This window comes from Leuresthes tenuis, unplaced genomic scaffold (genome assembly GCF_036924035.1).
Source record: "Leuresthes tenuis unplaced genomic scaffold, fLeuTen1.0.hap1 SCAF_18, whole genome shotgun sequence".
Taxonomy (NCBI): domain Eukaryota; kingdom Metazoa; phylum Chordata; class Actinopteri; order Atheriniformes; family Atherinopsidae; genus Leuresthes; species Leuresthes tenuis.
In genome coordinates, this window is record NW_027325372.1 from 22,758,775 (window position 1) to 22,781,811 (window position 23,037).

Genomic DNA, 23,037 nt, shown 5'->3' on the forward strand with positions numbered 1-23,037 from the left:
TGTGAGGAAGTTCCACCCCCCGTAAGCAACCAGTACCAGAACCACATCTAACCACATGATTAAATCCAATAGAGATTATAAATTTATTCTGGTTTCTTTGGTAATGACTTTGATTGTGCACTATTTAGGATACAGCACGCAGCAAAGAAGTATAATTCTTTAGGTTCTTGGTCATGTACTCCCATCTCTCTTAATTATTGTACAGTAACTCTATAATGTTTTCAGCTTTCATTTAAATGGCTTAATTATACTTGATGAAAGATTAATGTCAATGTGGAATGAAGTGGTAACAAAAAATGGAAATAGCATATAGTCCTAGTGTCATAGTTGGATTATTGAAGAATATTTTAATATTGGGAAGGTAGCACTGAAGGACTGAGTGTAAAATGCAAAGCCCACAACTGCTTTTTTTCCGATCTTATCAGACTGCATCCATACAGACTTAAAAAAGCTGATTGTGATCAATTCCAAATTAATATTACCTTAAATATCTTATCCAATATTGATTACATGAGTTTTCAGGATCTGTAGTGGGACTGGTACGAAACTAACATTGTCATTTGTACAGTGAGCCCATGCAGACACAAATCTAAAAAAATATACAGTTAAGCTTTAACTTGGAAAGACTTCAGATTGACCACATCATTTTTGGTTTAACCATACTGGCAAAACAGCAAAATCTTATCATGCTTATTATTGATGATCAATGTTAAAAGTCTTATGGCAAATACTTTTTTTTTAAACAACAAATCAACATCCCGTCTCAGAACAAAAGCCCCGATTAATGTAAATTGCTACATATAATATTCAACATAAACAAAAATGCATTTTAAAATTCATTCATTTGTGCATGGCAGGACCAAATTTGTTTTTATAAGGGTGGAACTACTTCAAAGTAACAAACACAGGCAAATATTTAGAATATAAAACCCAATGTGGACACATCTTATACAATTCAACGTGAAGGAATATTTGAAGTAATTACAGTGTGACATTTGGAAATTTTCTGTATCAAATTTGATGTAACATTGATTTTACAAAACAATGTTGTCCTCCCAAGGCAGACAAATCAATCATTACAAACAAACATTCATTGTTTGGTAAAGACTCCCTTGTAGTGCTGCACAAGGCTTAAATTGCTGAAACCATGACAAATAAGATTTTCAGTTTCTTATTATCTAATTACATGGTTTGCTATAAGGAGAAATTAATATTGTAGATGAGATTATGGGACCGGAAGTGGTGTGTTAAATTCTTATGACAAAAATGCCACATAAATTTGTCACATTTGCAGTGAATCAACCCATTAACCAATGTAATCTTTAAATTATTACTTTGTATAAAAAAATAATTAATCATCAGACACAATAAATAGGTACATTCTTAGCTTTTCTTTGAAGTATGATCACTTGCTCCAACCAAAAATAAAAGTGTTGTTCTTCAAATTTTGTAGCAGTACATTTATAATTGTACACTATATTAGGACTTTTGCTATTAACCTGGAGATGAACACTTTTCTATTCTATCAACTGGACTGATATAAATAGCAAGACAAGGAAAGAGATAAGATTACTTTATACCCCACATTTTTGCATATACCATACCCAAGGCAATGTCACACAATGTATGGATCAAATGTTCTTCAGTAGCATACCATGGATCCACAGATGCTGAATTTTCACTTCAGTATGAGATCACTAAATGGGGGCTTTGGGAAAAGGAGTAAAGAGTTTAAAAATGAATATGTTTTTTTTTTTCAAATATTCAACATTGTTCATCTAAAAAATCAGTTACCATGTCAGAATTTAAACCTGAGATTCAAATTTGCAAACTACTTTTTTTTCTTGGTAGAAAACACGGTCTGAGTGTAGCTTGATTTTTATATCAGACATAAACTAACCCTGGAAAGGACAACAAAAAATCCCAAAATACAAACAGTTTGATGCTTACTTGGGCAAAATTTTTTAAATACTAAACACTATAAATGTGGGTCTTGTTACATAAAAATTTTGGCATTCATTAGATTTGTGATGAACACATGATGTTGCTGTCAGACAACAGTGCTTATGTCATCAGCCTCATCAGGTTTCTTGGGCTTGCTGGGAAGAGACTTGAGGTACTCCAAGTGGCGTCTGGCATCCTCCTGGTTCTGACGAACATAATATACAACATATGAAATGACCATTGCAAACCAACCAAACATGGTTACCAGCATAGCGTAGTCTGTGGTCCTTTTCGCTAGGTTACACAGGTCAGTGTCCACTGCCAAGAAAGGTCGTCCCTCTTGGTCAAGAAGCTCTGAGCTCCTGCAGAGAACCCGGGCTGCAGCCTCATGATTATGGGCCATTCCGCCAATGGCCTGCTGGAGGGTGCAGTCACAATGCCAGGGGTTATCATCCACAATGACGCGGGACTTCAGCTGAGCAAAAGCATCCTTGTGAACGCTAGTGATGCGGTTGTGGGAAAGGTCTAGCACCTGTAAAGTTGCCTCTATGCCACTGAAGGCACCTTCCCCTAAAGTTTCTACTGCATTGTAAGAGAGGTTCAGCTCCCTCAAAAGCCTGAGTCCATGGAAGGCTTGATCGGGCACAGTGCCTATCTGATTGTGGTCCAGCCTCAGCAGGACCGTGTCGACCGGGAGGTTGTGGGGAATCTCTTTGAGGCGGGACTGACTGCACGTAACATTGAGGCCATGAAGATGGGGGTCACGTTGGCAATTGCAGCCCTTTGGACACATGCTGGCCGAGGGGAAGCACAGGGCCATGAGGACAAGGCTCTGAAGGAGCAGGCACATGGGGATGGAGCGTGACAACCACAAATCTAGCAGAGTCATACTGAACAGCTGTCAGCAGCATCCCGCCAGGAGTCACAACACCACCACTGGTTCCTTACACACATGGCATAGTGACAGCTGGTCCTCACAATACACTGACTACAGCTACTGGTGTGTGAACAGACATTATCATGCTGTGTTTCGGGCCTGGAATGAGATAAAACAGAAAGTAAGAGGTCACACTTTATCCATTTCTTTTGTTACTGACTTATAAAGTTATTTCCAAAGGTCTAGATAGTGTAGTGGTATGATTGCCACCTTCCATGCGGGAGACCTGGGTCCAAATCCCTTGCATGAAAGTTACTAGGGGTCCTTAGGCCTTAGCTTTAAGTCTTACCTGTAAGTCGCTTTGGATAAAAGCATCTGCCAAATGCATAAACATAAATGAAGGTTGCTTTGAAAGTTACATAATTTGTGTCATACATGCAGGGATAAACAGATTTGTGAATGTGGAACAAATATATAACCAAATCTCTCATATGTAAGTGTAGGGAGATGTATGTAACAATTATGAAAATTTAGTAGACCATTTACTCTCATTCAAATAATTATGATTATTGAATTAATTGTTTTTGTACATTTTTACGCCATTATCAGAATAGACCATTTGATAATTCATATAATATTTGAGTTATTTGTTTAAAAAAATGCAGAGCATTACAGTAAAAAAAACAAACATGACTGCCTTTTAAACTTTTTAAACTTCATAAAGATGAATCAAGATTGTCACAGACATGCAGAACAATTTTCTCAAATAACTGATTAAACAAGTGATTGTTTATTGTGAGAGGTTTATTGACAAGCTAACTGGACCAACAAGCAGAAACCTTATGTCCAAGAAAACAACTTTTTTTTGGGAGAGGAAAAAACATGTCAACTCCCAAGACACACTGCAATGTCTTTATTGATTCACTATTTTTTTTATGCAACTTGGTGTTATAAGGAACGGTGAGAAAATGAGGTTGGGAACAGGAGAGGAACAGAAGAAGCCGACAGCTAAACCAACAAAAGCAGAGCACAGGTACATAGCCAAATATGTTTTATTTTTTTTCTTACAAAATAAAGATGCTGAATTGAAGTGTTGTGATTCTACATTTTTTGTCAGGGGTTGTGTGTAAGCCTATACACACACAGCAGTTGATGAGAGAGGGAATGTAAGCAAAGAAATTTAAACAGACATTGCAAATTAGGGAAATACACAAAAACAAAGTATACAAAATTTTCCTCCTCCTGTTATCTTTTCCAAAGCGCTTTTCCTCAACAAAAAACATCATGAAGTTATGGAAAGGTGGCAGGACAAATTTGTTAAGACTTAAGAAAAGACAACCGCGCTACAGTGATAATCTGACCACACTTACACCTACCTGCTGTAGGTCAACAGCACTTAAACTAAAAGATGACCAACAAATATTCAACAAACAAAAAAAGTATTTTAAATTCTTTGATTAATGCAATCTTATTATGTTTTTACACAAAGGCTATATCATACATAGATTCTATTAGTATAATCAGATACAATATAGAATATTTCTTATATATATCAGTGTCAGTAATCTAAAAGGAAAGAAGAGGGCAAAAAATGTTTTAATATCAGTGTGGTTGGTGCCTTAGTGGGTTAAGCAGCCGTCCCATATACAGAGACTAGTCCTCAATGCAGTTGGCCCCTGTTCGAGTCCTGAACTGGACGGCCATTTGCTGCGTGTCATTCCCATTCTCTCTCTGCCCTGTTTCCTGTCTCTCTCCACTGTCCTATCAATAAAGGCATTGAAATGCCCAAAAAAATACTTAAAAAAAAAAAAAAGTTTTAATATATTCTTCAAAGGTGATAACCATTTGTGATGAGCCCCTAATGTTCTCCTATTTATAAACAAAGAGTCAGTACAACTGGATAGATATAACTGAGCATCTGCCTAAGGAATTGTGGGACATAATTATCTCCATCCATCCATCATCTGCCGCTTCTTTGGGGATCGGGTCGCGGGGGCAGCAGTTTGAGCAGAGAAATCCAGACATCCTTGTACCCGGCCACTTTCTCCAGCTCTTCCGGGGGGACCCCGAGGCGTTCCCAGGCCAGCCGAGAGACATAGTCTTTCCAACGTGTCGTGGGTCTTCCCCAAGGTCTCCTCCCAGTGGGACGTGCCCGGAACACCTCACCAAGGAGGCGTCCAGGTGGCATCCTAACCAGATGACCGAGCCATCTCATCTGACTCCTTTTGATGCAGAGGAGTAGCGGCTCTACTCCGAGCCCCTCCCGGATGATCGAGCTTTTCACCCTACCTCTAACACAGGATTTCCACCGGGGATGTAACGGCTGTGTAATACGGCACCGCGGTCACCAACCGGCGCCACGTAACAGTAGCAGCACGTAGCAGCGGCTCAGCAGCGGCTCAGCAGCAGATTGCACCAGCACAGGAAATCCGACACAGAATCAACAAAATAAACTTCCACCCCCTTTCAAAATAAAATTAAACTATAGAAACTGACTAACACACTTATAAGTATAGGACAGATGGTCAGCTCAACAGGTTCTTCCACGTCGGAAAATAATTGGTGACAAAGGGCAGCCCTGACGGAGTCCAACCCTCACCGGAAACACATCTTACTTACTGCCGGCAATGCGGACCAAACTCTGACACCAGTCATACAGAGACCGAACAGCCCCTATCAAGGGATCCAGCACTCCATACTCTCGGAGTACACCTCACAGGACTCCCAGAGGGACACGGTTGAACGACTTCTCCAAGTCCACAAAACAAAATATGTAGACCGGTTGGGCAAACTCCCATGCACCCTCCAGGACCCTGCTGAGGGTGTAGAGCAGGTCCACGGTTCCAAGGATAGGACATAAACCACACTGCACCAAGATTCAACTATCCGACGGATCCTCCTCTCCAGTAGCCCCGAATAGATCCCCCTGGAGTTGGAACACACCCTCCGGTCCCCCTTTTTACCCCAATCTGCCAGTTCAGAGGCACTGTCCCCAATGTTCAGGCATGTCAACCAAGACAGCCCTACAACATCCAGAGCCTTGAGGAACTCCGGACGGACCTCATCCACCCTTGGGGCCTTGCCACCGAGGAGCTTTTTCACCACTTCGGCAACCTCAGCCCCAGAAATAGGAGGCCCCATCTCCAAGCTCTCCAACTCTGCTTCCTCATCTGAAGGTGTGTCGGTAGGATTGAGGAGGCCCACAAAGTGTTCCCCTCGCCGACTCACAACGTCCCTAGTTGAGGTCAGCAGAGTCCTGTCCCCACCATATACAGTGTTGACAGTGCACTGCTTCCCCCCCCTGAGGCGCCAGATGGTGGACCAGAATCTCTTCGAGGCTGTCTGGAAATCGTTCTCCATGGCCTCACCGAACTCCTCCCAAGCCTGAGTTTTTGCTTCAACAACCGCAGAGGCAAAAATTGGCCAAATCATCCACTTGGCCTGTCGGTACCCATCAGCTGCTTCTAGAGTCCCACTGGCCAAAAAAGTCCAATAGTCCAATTAAAAAAGTATTTTTAATGCTGAAAAAGATGATAAAAAAGCATTGAAAGCTCCTTTCCTAAGCATTTAGAGAATCTGAATAGCTCCTATCATTGCTGCTACTCAGATTTTCTCAGAATTTAACTCCATTTGGAACCTTCCCAAGCAAAAAGGACTAATTGACCAAACTGTGTTTGGATTGTCCACTTAATTCACCCACCTATGTTTTAGTGTTCACTTTATAGAGGACTTATTAGGAGATTGGGGCAGATAGCTGCTGATGCAGTTACTACTTGAATACATGACACTACATGTACAGATATTCACAGTTATGTGATCTAATGAAATCCCAAAATTTGCCGCATCCCACGAGACCTCTTTCCCCTTTTGCTTTCATGATAAAGCTGGGGACAATGAACACTTTTATGCCAACTAGCAAGCTCGCCTGGAATACACAAAAGATCCTCTTTGTTACAGATCGGAGGAGAGCAACCAGACCGAATGCTACTTCCTCCTTATCTAGACTTTAAAACAAAGGTGACACCTGCAGGACAAGAAACAGGCCTGTAACACCTCCATTCATCACTCCTTGGAAAAAAAAACATTTTCTTCAGAGTCATCCTCAATCAGATTATTGGAACTACATTAAAATTAAGATTACTTTATTGTCATGTTAGTCAGGTGCCTCACAAAATTACTCACACTCATGGAGACAGATGCCATACACTGGAGTGGTGGGCGGCCAATCACAGTGGCGTTGTTTTAACGTCATTTCATGTCTGTTTTACATGATGAACCATGTGCTGTTTTCAGAACTCCTTGAAATGTGATACACAAGAAATTTGTGCTAAAAAAATTAATAAAATAAAACAAAAAATGGACCAGACTCGGTGAATAATTCCCTATAATCCCTATGTAGACCAATGACCCAATGAACAGATACCTAACCGCCTAAAGAATCGAGGCCCGAGAGTGACCGCTTGGGGACATCGCCCTTCTAGACGGGAGGGAAAGGGGAAAGAAAGGCTGTTCGACGAGCGAGTGGACCACGTCTGAGAAGCCCGCGATTCAGACGTGGTCCAATCTCTGATCCAATCTCTGCCGGCCTCGAAAGTGATGTGCATGTGGTTGGTGTTCAGATAAAGGTTGGTGTCGAGTTAAAATAACCATTCATTTATCCACCGTAATTAACTTCTACCCATACTTAGCCAAAGACCGTGACAAGAATTGGAACCCAGTTCCCCAATATTTCCCTATTCTCTGTGCTGCACAGTGCTGCACAGTTGCAAAATTAAAGGAGGAAAAAAATTATCTTCTTTGTTGAACTTTGTTCATGTGTGCGATAGAACAGAGCACAGCATTTAGGACCCATGTAAGTTAATATAATTTTACAACTTCTTAAGTTTTGTAGGTATAGCAAAACCCTGCACTGAAGTCAGATCGATTCCAAATTCTTCATCTATAAGTGGAATATTACCCTGTTGATGCAAACTATGAGCAGTTTAAGTTATTTATTCACTCATTGTAGATGTAGACATGCCAAATGAATAGTGAGACTTGGTGAATAGATAACTCATTTCACAAAGTGATAGCTTCCAGAACTGATCTCTAATTTCCCACAGCCAACTATCAGCAGGTATAACAGCAGTTGTTGACTTCAATAATTCCTTCAGCTGTCAAGATTGTTTATGGCATGCCCCTTGCAAAAATATTATGTGGCATATGTGGTCTGTATCAGTCATTGTCACTGAGGTTATATCTAATCATGACTGTTTTCAAAACAATAGAACAATAATTCTATCCATAGTTTTTGTTATCTAATCATCAATTTCTAGAAGACCCAAGGAGCAATTATCTGTAACCAATTCCTTACCATATTGTACTATATCAATTCCACTACAGTGGCCTGTAAGTATATGGAAAACTATTCATACTAAAAGCACAATAGGAAAATAGATCACTCAATCATTTTTGCCTCACTTTTCAGACAGATCAGAAGGCAGGGAATCATCACAGAAATTTTTGCCTGATAGTGATGCCGACATGCTGGACCAAATTCTATGGCTGGCTAAGAAATTATGACTCAACAACCACAAAACCGCGTAGTCCCTTTCATAATCAAGACATTAAAGGATAAAATCTCAAATCAACTTCCATCAGCTCCTTCAGGTGGATTCCCAGCCAGTCCTAGGCCAGATGGGAAATATAAGCCTCTGAGCATGTCCAGAGTCAGCTCCAGGGCCTCTTCCCATGTGCACCATTATATGATGACTGAACCACCCTCTCACAATGTGGAGGATGCAAACCTACACTTAGTTCCCATCCTTCCTGTTTTCTCTGCAGTGGGGCTGGATTATAAGGATTCACCCACATTTGACTAAAACTGTCAGGACTAAACTCACGACAGTCCATGGAATACTTCTTGCGATATAACTGTCTGGATGAAAGTCATAGACTAACTGACACTTTCATTTCATCATTACAATAACAAAAGTTGCCTTAAAAAAAACTGTAAAATGGAATTTGGTGCCTTGAAGTTCCTTTCAGCTGACATAAAAGTGATACTGTCCATTTCTATACCCACTTAAACTGTTGGTCAGGTCGCAAGGGGGGCTGGATCCTATCCCAGTGGTCATCGGGCAAGATGCGGGGTACACCCTGGACAGGTTGCCAGTCCTTCACAGGGCCACACAGAGACAAACAACCACACATACACCAGACACTCCTAAAGACAATTTTTTAGAGACACCAATTCATGTTTTTGGATGGTGGGAGTAAGCCAGAGGACCCAGAGAGAACCCACACATACACAGAGAGAACATGCAAACGCCACACAGAAAGGCCCCAGCTGGATATTGAACCTGGAACTCTCACTGTGAGGCGACAGTGCTAACCACTACAACACCATGCAGCCCAAAATGCCACTGTATGAAGTATAATTTCTGCATGTTTAACCAACAACCTTTAACCAAAATAAGGTCCCAAAAAGGCGCAAAGGTTGTAGATGGCCTAGTTTTAAAAGCTTTATTATTACTGTCACACTGATCCTGTGATATTTATTCCTAGCACAGTCAGAAAAAGTATCTTTCTAACTGTCAACAAATTTCACATGCAGACACAAGGCAATGTAAATAAACTTATTCCTTTTGCATCTTACTCCTCTTTATGATACTCATCTTTACAGGAAGCTGTAAGAAGACATTGAGCTTCTATCCTACGCAAGTTAATTTATTGCTGTGAAAATTAAAAATAAGCAATACTTCGGAGTAACAAAGGTGGCTTAATACAAAAGTGGAAAATCACCCTCAACAAACACACATTTCTCAACAATTTGAGCTACATTTGTTAAAAATACAGTTCCCATTAAGAAATCCAACAATAAGAACATTACAGATTATTAGATAATTTATGCAGCTAACTTACAGAGGAACTGAGTTTAAAAAATGAGTTTCAACATGTCCAAAGTTCTACTATCAATTTGTGTTATTCTATTACATAAAAATGTGACTGTTGATTACCACAAACTAAGAGATATGGAGAAAAGCTGAGGCTACAAAACAAACTTGACGAGAACTACTTGAAGATACAGACTTCATACTCTGACACCACCTATTGGTTAGTGAACTTCTGTTTTGATGCCTTGAGTTCAGCATTTGGCAATTGTCATCTTACAAATTTTTTTGAGCCAGAACTGACCATATTGGGACCAGAGGCTGGAACTGGACAGTGATACCTGAAGCCTGAATAAGCAAATACATGTATCTATGAGGTGTAATATCTATTAAACTGTGGAATTATTCAGACAATGACCACCAGCACAATGATCAGAGGTAATCTAGTTAAAAAAGAAACATTATAATTTATGGTGGTTTTGGACTGTGACAAACTTCCACATTGGCTTCAGGTTTTTCACTGAATGACTATGTCCATCTTTAGAATTCTGCCAATGATGCAGCCTAAAAGTGCCAGAAACACTGATGTGAAAAGCAACAGTGAAATTTCTGTAGAGAATGCTCCTTCCAGCCAAGAACCAAAAACATATACATTTCCAAGTAGCAACTGAATGATTTTAAATCAAATCAAACTAAACTAACTAAGACAGAACAGTAGTCTGGACTGGCAGTAGGATGGCTGCTTCAAACTGACAATTTTACACTGATTTGATGTTTCATAAATACATTCAAACTTTTACTAAAAATGGAACACCTGCCTCAAAATTGCTGGCAACAATAATGTTTGTGCTTTCCTGAAGAGGGAGGAGCTTGCAATCAAGAAATCGTTGGCCTTCTGTTGAAAGGCAGTGTCTCTCTGCATCCCACTGTTCCCTTATCCCTATGAAAACCAAAACCGCCCCAAAGCCCTCCATAGCCCTGTCATCCCTCACCTCCTGCCTTGAGGAAATCAAGACATGGATGACCGATAACTCCCTTCAGCTGAACAGCAATAAAACGGAAGCACTTCTCATTGGTACCCCACATCAGGTTCACTCCTCACCCATATCCCAACTTACTTTCGACGGACAGATAATTCCTCTCTCCTCCTCAGCAACAAACCTGGGAGTTTGGCTGGACTCCTACCTGACCTTCAACGACCATATAAAACACCTGTGCAAAAACCTCATTCTACCATCTCCGCAACATTTCAAAACTCAGTTCCACTCTATCCCTCCCAGCAGCAGAACAACTGGTCCATGCCTTCATTTCCCCAAGACTGGACTACTGTAACGGGTTCTTCATCGGGATACCTGGCAAAACCATCCAGAAGCTGCAATATATTCAAAACAGCGCTGCCAGGGTCCTGATGAAAGGCGGTAAGCATGAGCACATCACCCCCATCCTTCAATCACTGCACTGGCTCCCTGTCTCATCCCGGATCAACTACATACTTCTGCTACTCACCCATAAATGCATTTTTTTTTTTTTGCCTTTTTGCATCAGACAGAAGAACACACTTACTGTAAACTGAATAGCTAAAAATGCAAGAATCTATGCAAAACTTCTGGTTCCAAAAGCAAAATAAGAGACCAAATATTAAGTGAAATGCAGCTTTAAAAGCAGGATTTAGCTGAGGTTTCAACAGACAAAATGACAGAATTAACTTAAACTGAAATCAATACAGATCTAAGTTTCTAATGTAAACCAATTATAGAAAAATTCCTTGCAAAACTTTCGGTTCTTTTGTGATAATGATTCCTGAACCAGAAAAGCAGGAGTTGATTTTGTCATATTTGGCATCATTAAAGTACCCTTTTCAATAATTCTAAACATTTTTTATCAGGAAGTTAGGAGCAGACAGACACTTCCTTTTATTATGCCTGTTATTAACGGGTCATTAATGGTCTTTAAAGTCATATTTGACTGGGAGAATGGAAACATTTTAGAGCAGACCAATCATTACCAATAAATTCTAAAAATACTTTAAATTCACTGATATAATCCTCATATAAAAATAAGTATGATGTATCACAAGTCACACAACACAGCAGAGATTCAGAATATAGATTACATACAGTGGTATTCATAAAGTGACTCATTGCACTTAAGCTCAAAGGTTGCAGTCCTGGACATAACTTGATTGATTTGAAGTTAGAATTTACCTCATCTATAGAGTGGGGGAAAGTATGATTATTGGAGTTTGAATGGAATAACCAAGCACCTGTTAAAACTACACCCTTTGACCGGGATGTACCTTCAAATGTGAAGGGATACACCAAAAATCCCTAGAGGATCCAGTTGTTTTCTCACATGTGGAAAAGAGCGCTATCAATAACAGTTTAACTGCCGCATTTAGGCTGTCTGATGCACTGACACCTCTCCCATAACAGTCAGGCTACAGACGAGGCTTCCCAAACCTGAACAAACAGCAGCAGATAACAAAATGATTAGCTGTCAGTCTTGTCAGTTCAACAAACATAACCTAATGTCTGAACTGTGACCAGGATGAGTAGCAAAGAACGTCACGCAAGCCCGTATCTTATAATTTAGTAATATACTAAATATCTCAGATATATCATACTCGCCTATAGCCTACTGTCTAACAAAATCTATACTTATTTTACATTTTAAACAAGGCTCTAAATGAAAGGGAAAGACATTATAATTCGTCACACGAGAATAATTCTATGCTATTAAGATAATATTTGAACTTTTATGAATGGTTCGCACTCGCCGCTACCGCCATCTGAGGTGCGTTTTTTTTTCTGGCAAAAGATAGCAAGAAACTGCAGATGAGGTATGGATGAAGTTCAAATTATGGGGAGAGTAAATAGTTTCCTGTGGCTTTATTGTACGCCGAATGGATGTTCCTCCTTTTTGCTCTTGACAGGTACAGTTATATGAATTCCAGGGTCTGTGGTGTTTCAATCAAATCTAAATTAAGATCAAATTCAGTCTTTATGAATGGCATATGGTAGTGCGTTCCCCATAATAGCTAATATTTTTGAAGAATCAACATCAAAGGCAGGCTGTCAAAAACATTTTTCCATGCAAGCATTCAAGAAGCCGCGACAGTGGCAGACAGACGGACATTAACGTGGTACAGCAAAGACAAACAGGAGCAACAGGCGACACTGACTGCTCACCTACTGACAGTCATCTATTGGAGTAAAAACGTCTTTATGATATGAGGCTGATCAGAGAGGCTGAAAGGGCAGACAGCGAACTCTATTCGCCTTCTGATGTTCAAGTCGCAGAGTGAATTCGCATATTTTACCTCTCAGTATAAAACACCGCACAGGACTGAATAGGAAGAAAGGGAGGGTTTCGTTCATGAAGTCACGTGTAAAGACACCCCCACTTCCCGTCTCAGCTTTCAGCATAAAAAAGGTTCTCATAACAAATCACACAAGTTGACATTATAGGGTGATAAAATTCAATATGTGTTAAATTATGTTAAATGATAGGCCTTAAAAAATTGTTTTAATATTCATTAGATATCAACTCAATATTTACAATCATTGCTAAAGACTTGAATGTGTCTTGCAGTGATCTCAGGGACTGAGAATGTAAAGTGAGTGACTCCACAAGCGTGTAAACGTCTTGAACCCGTATGTTAGAACAGGGGAACCCTCTTGGATGAGAGATGAAATATCTTAAAAACCAAAAGGTTATTTTTTCTTGAAACACATTGTAGTGTTCATACCATGGTTGGGTCCAGTGTTATGCACAGACAAGTTCAAAAGAACACGTTCATTGAACACAATAGCACATAAAAAATGTTAGAATGTCAGTTTACCCCCTACAGAAATACAGGAATGTTTTTAACTTTCTTGAAGTGGTAATTTAATTTCAATAGTTTTTTTTGTTGTTTTTTTAACACCAATTCTCCACCCTTACTCTACTCCCACACTACGATTAGAACCAGATTAATCGTAGGATGGAAGTAGAGTAAGGGTCATTTAACAGATTAACAGATTATTGAATTTGTTAACTTGTGAACAAGAACAGAGACCCTGACTGTTCAGCCTCACAGTATGAGTTGATCAGTCAGATATTGCCAGATAGCCATATGCCAGTAAGCTTTAACAGATTGCTAGGTCTCTTACTAAAATGGTAACAAAGCAGGATTGTTGACGCTCTTCATTATTAACTGTCTGTTCTCCCTCCCAACCTCACAGTATACTGCATTCATGTGGCCCATGGCTGTTCAGCCTCACGGTATGAGTTGATCAGTCAGCTATAGCCAGATGTAAACTTTAACAGGAAAGTTGGAGAATTCTAGGATCTCATACTAAAACAGTAACAAAGCAGGATTGTTGAGACTCTTATGTTCATTATCTTATGTTCTCCCCCCACCCTCACAGTATGGTGCATTCTGATGACCCCTGGCAGTACACCCTCACGGTATGAGTTGGTCAGTCTGATACAGCCAGATGTAAACCTTACTGAAACAGTAACAAAGCAGGATTGTTGAGACTCTTATGTTCATTATTAACTGTCTGTTCCCTCCCCACCCTCACAGTGTTGACAACCAACACCCAAGTCACCTTACAGGGAAAGAGTCTTTGAAGCTATCAAAAACAAAAGAGGATTTTCTAAAACTTAACCTTTCCTATTAACCCTAACCCTTTCTCTTATTTAAATATTCAAGAGATATATTTATCTTAACCTCCTGACATTAGCTGTAAACCCCCCTAATCTTATCCATAACCCCCTCCCCTTAGATGTCAAAGGTCAATTACTGTTAATGACTTTGATCAATCGATAGAAGGTCAAAGGTCACCTGTCAAATTAGTTTGATTGAAGGGTGCTTTTTTATTCTCTAATGTGTGCATTTGATCCTAGTTGTTGCAGTTTTTAGACTGATATTTTTTAAGTAATGAGAAGACAATCAGCTCAAATCTAGATGTGTCCTTGAATACGTTTTTAGATGTGTCAATCATAAACAGCAACCCTATGTTATTTTCATAAATGTTAAAATGGCTCTGTTCATCTTTGTGTTTGAATTAGCATTATGTAACGTTAGAAAGGGGAGCTTGCTGTTAAGATTAAAACCAAAGACAACAACACAAACAAAATGTCTGTGATTCAAAACAAATATAATTAATTGCAAGAAGACACTTATCATTAATTTTGTACAGTGACATGTACACATATTACTCGCAGGCAGTGCGGTCAAACTTGTTTTGCTGATAAAAAAGCTAATAGTGGCTTCCTTTCGTATAGTAGCTGAATATAAGGAGGGCCTGATTATCCAACCATTTCACCCACTGTTCTTCTCATCTCATCCTTCTGGGAAGGCTTTCATCCCTCTCATCCAAAACTTGACTTCAAATGACAGAATGAGAAACATCTTCTGTGTAATTTACTTTAAATTTGTAACAGGAGGTGTTAGGACCAAATTGCAGCACACTGCCAAGCTCGCTGAGTTCTCAATATAATTTATTGTTGACAATAGTTATGAATGAAGAGAGCAGGAAAACAAGTCCAAACCAGATTAACAATTCAAGCAGGCAGAAAACTCCAAAGGAAACAGACTGACAAAGGAAAGCCAGCAGTCAAAATCTCAGAAGCTCCAGAAATACCGAGACAAGTCCACAAAGCAATACATGTAGTCAGAGGCAGAAGGCAGGTAGCTTTCCCGGGGTGTAGACAGAAAGGATGTATCCGAAACAGGCACAGTTGGCAACAGGTGATCAAACCAGTGAAAAAGGCTGACTGGTCTTGCATAGGCACAGCAAAGACAATGTGACAAGGAGTGAATGAACTGGGGAAGCTTATATACTAGTTTTCTTGGAGAGTGGAAGACTAATGATGCACAGGTGAGTCGAGTTAGCTGAAGAGGTAGACATGGCTGACAGGCAGAATGGAAAAGCACTGGGAGAACTGTGACTGTGACAATGACTCTGTGTTGTCTCAAATGAAATCGCAGCTGGTTCTTGTAGTATGCGAGCTTTCTTGACAGCTTTTCATACTCCCGCATCATACTTTCATACTCCCGCATCATGAGGGTGTTCTTCCCAAAATGCAAGGCAATATGTTGATGAAGATTCTCAGTCATGGTAATCATAAGAGCTCAAATATGGGCAACTGGAGTTCTTCCTGGATCTTGAAGATGTTTCACCTCTCATCCGAAAGGCTTCTTCAGTTCTGACAGTGACAGCCTGTATAGGAGGCCATCAATGATTGCAGAGATGGTTGGGGATCCTGGCTTGTGGCAATGGGTGTTGAGAAATATTTGTGAAAAACATCTGTTGAATTCCCAACAGCTTGTAGAGGCTGTGTGAACAATACAATGGTGCCTAAACACTAAGCCTATTGAAGTATTATATATCTTTTATACTTAACTGTACTCACTCTAATAAATCATAATAATGAAAATAAACACCTCACAGTTTGTCCCTCACACTTACATTCTCCCACTACCTGAACCAACTTTTAAGTGGAGAGAGAGACCAAGAAGGATGGGGGCAACGTGAAAAACAAAAGAAAAAAAAAAGCTACATTATACACAATTACCAAGGGGCCCGAGACAACGCATCCGCCACTAAATTGTCCCAGCCCTTGATATGATGAATGTCGAGGCTGTACGACTGGAGGAATAGAGCCCAAAAACCAACCTCTGATTAGGATACTGCAAAGAGCTCAGGAAAGTTAAAGGATTATGGTCTGTGAAGACAACTACGGGTGAAGAGCTGACATACACACTGAAGAGTTTCTTTTTCAATCAGTAGTTGAGTTGGTGTCTGTTGAACTTCCTGGAAAAAACAAAACACTGGTTTATCCACCCCAAGGTCATCAGCCTGCAATAGCACTGCTACCACAGCACAAGCATCAACCTCCAATTTAAAAACTCTATCCCACTGTGGAGCAGCCAAAACAGGAGCATTACAGATCAAGGCCTTAATATTTTGAAACGCTGACTGAAACACATTTTACTTTGGATTTCAGATTTGTAAGTTGCGCAACAACAGGAGAAAAATTCCTGCAGAAACATTGGTAATATCCAACTAGCCCCAGAAAACGCATCAGCGTCTTCTTAGTTGGAGGTGGGCCATAGTCATCAATAGCCTGCACCTTTGCCTGCACAAGAGACACTGTGCCCTGCCCTACTACACACCCTAAGTAAGTCACTGTGGCCTTGGCGAACTCACACTTCGCCAGATTTATCATCAACTGTGCGCGAGCCAAGCGGTCAAACAGCTTCTCAGTGCGGTCAAGGTGGTCATTCCAACTGTCTGAATAGATGACAATATCACCCAGATATACCGAGCAACACAATCCTCTAACCTAAGAATCGGAAACGAATCTGGTTTTGTTACATGGTTAATCTTACGAAAATCTGAGCAAAACCGCGGCTTGTTATCAAACTTAGTTACCAACAGACAAGGAGACACCCAACTAGGGGAAGACAGTTGTGCAATACCATCATTAAGCTTATACATCATCTCAGCATCAAGATACTTGCGCTTCTCAGGATGAACATGATAAAACCTCTGCCTAATAGGTTTACAATCCCCCCACCTCTATATCATGTTCCACCAAATGTGTACAAGTAGGTGTGTCACCAAAAAGACCTGGAAATCACCTTATGAAGTCAACTAATTGCCCCCACCTCGACACATCCAAATTACACAGTAGCACATCCATATTCTGCAAAGACTCATCAGGACCTGGTAAATCATCTCCCTCCTGCCCTGCCACAGCCTGAGGGGACACGGACACACACACTGGGTGGGTACCAGACACCTCTGCTTTCGGCTCACTTACCTGCGACTGACGGGTATAATATGATTTTAATAAGTTGACATGACAGAGCTGAGTAGGTGACCTGCGATCAGGAGTAGCTACCACATAGTTTTGATCTGACATCTTCTTCACCACTGAATATGGGCCAGAAAACTTTACCTGAAATGGAGAGGTAACAATAGACAAAAGAGCAAGCACCTGATCCCCAGGGAGAAAGACACGATTCTCTACCTGGCGATCATAAAGTTTTTTCATCTTACCCTGCACTGACGTCAACTTACTCCTGGCTACTTCCTGGGTCTTCTACAGCCTGTATCTAAATCAGTTTACATATTCAATAAAGTTTTGTGGTGGTTGTACTTCCTTCCAGTTATCTTGCAAAATCGCTAATGGACCCCTGACAGTATGGCCAAACACAAGGTCATAAGGGCTGAATCTGGTGCTCTCCAATAACCTCATAGCATCAGCTAATAGAGCAAAAAAACATAGTGAGTTCATGTCTACGTGATGCAACATTAGCATTTTAGGCTTCTCTGCAAAATGCTAATGATGCTAGTATGTTAGCATTTTAGCATGATGTTAGCATCTGCTGGTTCTGTCAAAGTTGGTTCTGGTTATGTCTGAGGTGGCTCTGGTTATAATGCATTCACTCTTAGGCTCCCCTTAGGAATGTATAGGATTTGTGTTGCCATGGTAACAAGCCTCATGTTAACGGTTGGGCAAATTTAACGTTACATTTCTCAAAAACCGTAATAGCCAGCATAATGAGACTGAAATATGTTGTAGTACAACGCGTCCCGGGTTGGGGAACATTTTAATGATTTTTCCACAATGACCTGTTGCCGAGCAACAAGCATCCAAAATGAAATTTACACTTTTTTTAAGTTTAAAGTTACCTATCGCAAAAACCGTAACACCTAGCGTAATGAGGCTTAAGGACCATTTAGTACGAAGCGACCCAGGTGTTTTAACGCATGAATGATGTCTCTACGATAAAGTTCGGCCAGGCAATAAGCATCCAAATGTCTTCGCTTCCTGGCATCTACCGTTACCATGGTAACGTTTTTGATTGAGAAAAGGGACATTTTGCACAATTGCAATATGGTTATGCCATTTCTTGGAATGCCCATAATTAAAGCTGCAAGCAGCCATGAACGGGCTCCATATTGTGCACATCGGGGTATGCGCTGGACTCACACCGCACAGCCGTCCTTCAAGTGGAGAGCACTATGATGTCAAGAAACATTTTTGTGCATCTGGCCCTGACGAAGGCGTGTCCCGAATTTCGCCAGCCTACCCAAAACTAAGCCCAATGGCAGGGGTATTCAGAACATTTGTAGGGGGCGCTACAGAGCCATTTTCCTCCAACCACACACAATATTCTTTACATACGTATGAGGTCATCAGCGTGGACTTGTGTGCCAAGTTTCATGACCTTGCGATGATGATACTGTTTTTAATCCAAAAATGCCAAAACACGATCTTCGCTGCCACGGCCACACCCTTCAGACTTTGGAAAAAATTCTTTTAAACATTTCTTTTTAACTTTTAATCCCCCATGGCTTAAGAGTAACCTGACCAAGTTTGAAGCTGGTAGGATTCAATATCTAGTAGCAGTTAAATCATATGCGAGGTGTGTAAACAAAGTGACGCTACCAACCACCAGTAGGTGGAGATATAGGTCGGTGTCAGTAAGCGCATATGTACGCAGTCATGGGAGAGTGACGAGCAAGCCTATGACATTTGGTGAAGTTTGAGGATCTGCCACAGACACACTTTGTACAATTTAAAAAATCTGATCACAACATTTGATCCCCCATGGCTGAAGAGTAAGCACACCAAGTTTGAAGCCGTCAACATTAAATCTGTAGGAGGAGTTTGATCAAATGCGAGGTGTGGAAAAAGGCAAAATGGCACCAATTTGCATGTTCAAGTCAAAATGGCCGACTTCCTGTGGACGTGGCGCTATGATGTCCTGAGGCTTTTTTTATGCATCTGGGCTTGACAAACGCGTGTACCGAATTTCGTCCGGCTACTCAAAACTAAGTCCTACCTCACAGATATTTATTAATTTTTCTAGGGGGTGCTATCGAGCAATTATGACGCAACTACATTAAGACAAAATGGCGGACCATCCCTGATGCGCATGCCAGAATTGGTGAGTTTACGCACGGCAAAGCCCTCAAATGCGATTAAAGTGCAAAGAATAATAATAATAATAATCATAACGCCAACAGATACAATAGCTTCCTTGCTGTTTCACAGCTCGGACCCTAATAATAATAACGCCAACAGATACAATAGGTTCTTTGCTGTTTCACAGCTCGGACCCTAATAATAACGCCAACAGATACAATAGGTTCTTTGCCGTTTCACAGCTCGGACCCTAATAATAACGCCAACAGATACAATAGGTTCCTTGCTGTTTCACAGCTCGGACCCTAATAATAATAATAACGCCAACAGATACAATAGGTTCCTTGCTGTTTCACAGCTCGGACCCTAATAACTCCTTCAGATACAATAGGGCCTTCGTTGTTTCACTGCTTGGGCCCGAATTAACTCAGCACACATGGTCCTCCCAGTGTTATGTATCGCAAAGAAAGATATTCTCATGAACTGGAAAACGAAGAACAATCTGTGTATTAACCAGTTTAGAAATTTTCTTTTAGATTATATTGGCATGGAAACCATGTCTGTCTCCTCAAAACATCAATTGGCTGAATTTCATTCTCTCTGGTCCCCTCTGATTAGCTTGATCACATAGTGGTGGTGGGTTGCTGTGGTGGAAATTTAGTAACGCACAGAGTCATTTTAGAGTTGTTTTCTTCTGAGGAGATAAGAGGCTTTAATAATAATATCTTGCAAGAGAGAACAACACAGTACAGAATACAAAGTTGCTCTGACCACTGAGGCAAAAACACACAGTTATATTGCCCGCTCATCACGTCATCTGTCTTTGGGTATAGTTGATTGTTCTTCTAACTTTCCTCCCCAACCATCAGTTGAGGTTACCCAGACACAGTCGTAAATACCAGCCTAACCCCTGTCCCCCCTAAAGTGCAGCTATCTCATTATAACAAGCCCACCATTGTAAAGAAGAATTTAAGAAAACAGGACAGGCTGGTACCTTGCAGCTCGGTCATTTGCAGGTCATACACAGTAACACTCAATACAATGCATATAAGAATTAATTTTCCATTACAGTTGCTCTCCCGTCACTCTGGGCGGTTGGGTGTGTACTATGGGGGACTGTGTGTCTTCGGGCGTCTGGTGGTCTCTCAGGTCGTGGGGACCGGGTTGATCATTGTTGGGGGGGGGACTGTGTGTCGGGCTTGGAGGGCAGTTTTGGGGGCTTGCGGGTGGAGCTGTCTTGCGGCGTGGGTTACTTAGGGGCCCTGGGGTGGTGGCCACTGGCTCTGAGCCAGGTGGCCGGGCCGCTCTGGCATGGGTGGTGGTGCTGGGCCCTGGTGTCTGGGCGCTGCCTTGCGCCCCGGGGGGGAGCCCTGCCTGTGCCTTGGGGGTCTGGGTTGCCCTGGGCAGGCCACAGTGTGGGTGAGTTGGTGCAGGTTCTGGGACTTCTGACGTGTCCGCAGGTTGTTGTTTTTTTTCCCCCATTCCAAGTCCGAGAATGAACAAGAGAATGGGAAAGTGAGTCTCAGACTTCTGGCCCTCCCAGGGGACCCTAGTTTAGTATGATGAAAAAGAAATATGGTCCGGAGAGATATTGGATAGAAAATTTGGGTTTACCCCCTGAAGGTTCTTTTAGTATGTCAGAAATAAGAAAATTAGAAGAAAAAGTTTGCGAATATGAGAAAGATATGAAGCAGAAACAGAAAATTAAGTTAAAACATTGGTAACAGTTGGAGGAATGCAAGAAAGGTATAGAATGTTGGAAAAAGGAAAGTGAATTAAGAGAAAGAAAGAAAAATGCTAAACAAATGCCAGGACGGAATGATGATGATTATGCAGTATGTGGACAAAAAGATATTCCAGCTCTGACTAAGATTGAATCTCCTTTTAAACCGCCACCATACTCCACTGACAACACTTTTCTTTCTTCTTCTTCTTCCACCACACCTTTTTACCCCACCCTGAGCACTCTCCAGTCCTCACTCCTGGAGAAATCCCACCTTCCCTATAACACCTGTTAAGAAAAGGAAGATGTTGGGTTCACTAGTGTAACAGCCCAAGATTTCTTAACACAAGTGATAAAACTCCTCTCCCCACAATCTGGACTTTGGAGATCTCAACATGATATGCCCGCCATGCCCAGAACTAAGTAGAGACCCGTAAGAAAGTCAGAATGGACAAGACTGAACAGGAGCTGCATTTGGCAGCCATGACCATGCATCACGCAGTTGGTGGTATGACAGGTCAACCCGGAAACAAAGGACATGGTCGGGGATGTGGACGCGGAGGGGTCGACATGGGCCACGCCTGATCTATGACCCAAATGTTTGTTTCTACTGTGGCCAGACCCTGGACACTGGAAGAAGGACTGTCCACAGCTGAGAAGTGATGAAATTGAGCAAAAGGCTGACTGAGGGTGGGTGGTGGGTACCTCATTTTGATCATGTTTTACACTGTAAAGTAAATATTAAGTGGCTATTTGACTGTGCAGTTGTTTTATCCCCAACATAATGCTGTTTTCACACACATAGATGTCTTCTCATCTATATCATGTTCTGTTAAATAATTAAGCCTATTCAAACTAACACAGACTTCTACTCAGGCAACAGAAAGAAGGCAAATGCAGAATGGGGAAATCAAATGGCACGTGCGGCTAAAAGAGGGCGGAGATGGAGAGAAACTTGAGGTTTACTGAGAAAAACCTGGTCCCGACCAAGTTAGTTTCATAGAGTCTGTTAGCTGTTAGCTTAAGTTACCTCTCTCTGAAACAGGCTCGATTTACCCCTCTTTCTCTGGTTTGAGTTACCTCCCTTTGTGAAATGGAAAACTCAGAGTTTCCCTCATTTCAGGGTAAATAAACTCTGAAATTAGTTTATTTTCACTAAACCTGCTTTGTGAAACGGACCTCTGGCAAGAGGCCCGAGCAGACAAAAACAAAAACAAAAACAAAAACAAAAACAAAAACAAAAACAAAAACAAAAACAAAAACAAAAACAAAAACAAAAACAGATAAAAAGAAACAGTACACATGAATCCAAGACATGCCACCAATGATGAAGAGACAATGAAGATAAAAACAGCATAAATAACTACTAGAATCTATGGAGAGAGCAGAAGGGGAGTCAACATGTACAGCAGTGAACTAGGGAATGTTATAGTTTCTGTTTAAACATATGGAGTGATGGGAAAGCTGAAAGTTTAAGGGAATTTTGAAGGGAGTTCCAATCATTTGCTGTAGCAAAACAAAAGGAATTCAGGCCAAAGACAGTGCGGGCTTTTGGAATAGATAGAATAATGAAATCACTGGACTTCAGGTGGTAGTTATTATGGTAAAGGTGCAAAGGTTGGAGAGGTATTGAGGTGTTTTCCCTAGAAGAGTCTTGTAGATAAATAGAAACCAATGATGAAGTCGCCTGG

General features: G+C 41.0%; 1 protein-coding gene across 1 annotated transcript; it reads right to left on the reverse strand.

The window, feature by feature from the left end:
• Window positions 1-399: 399 nt before the first annotated feature.
• lrrc3b (leucine rich repeat containing 3B) lies at window positions 400-13,019 on the reverse strand. Its single transcript, XM_072370313.1, has 2 exons — window positions 12,882-13,019; window positions 400-2,980 (listed from the first exon to the last, which is right to left on the reverse strand). Exon 2 carries the CDS (start codon window positions 2,831-2,833, stop codon window positions 2,051-2,053), a length of 783 nt encoding a protein of 260 aa, XP_072226414.1. The 5' UTR covers window positions 2,834-2,980; window positions 12,882-13,019; the 3' UTR covers window positions 400-2,050.
• Between the last annotated feature and the right edge of the window lie 10,018 nt (window positions 13,020-23,037).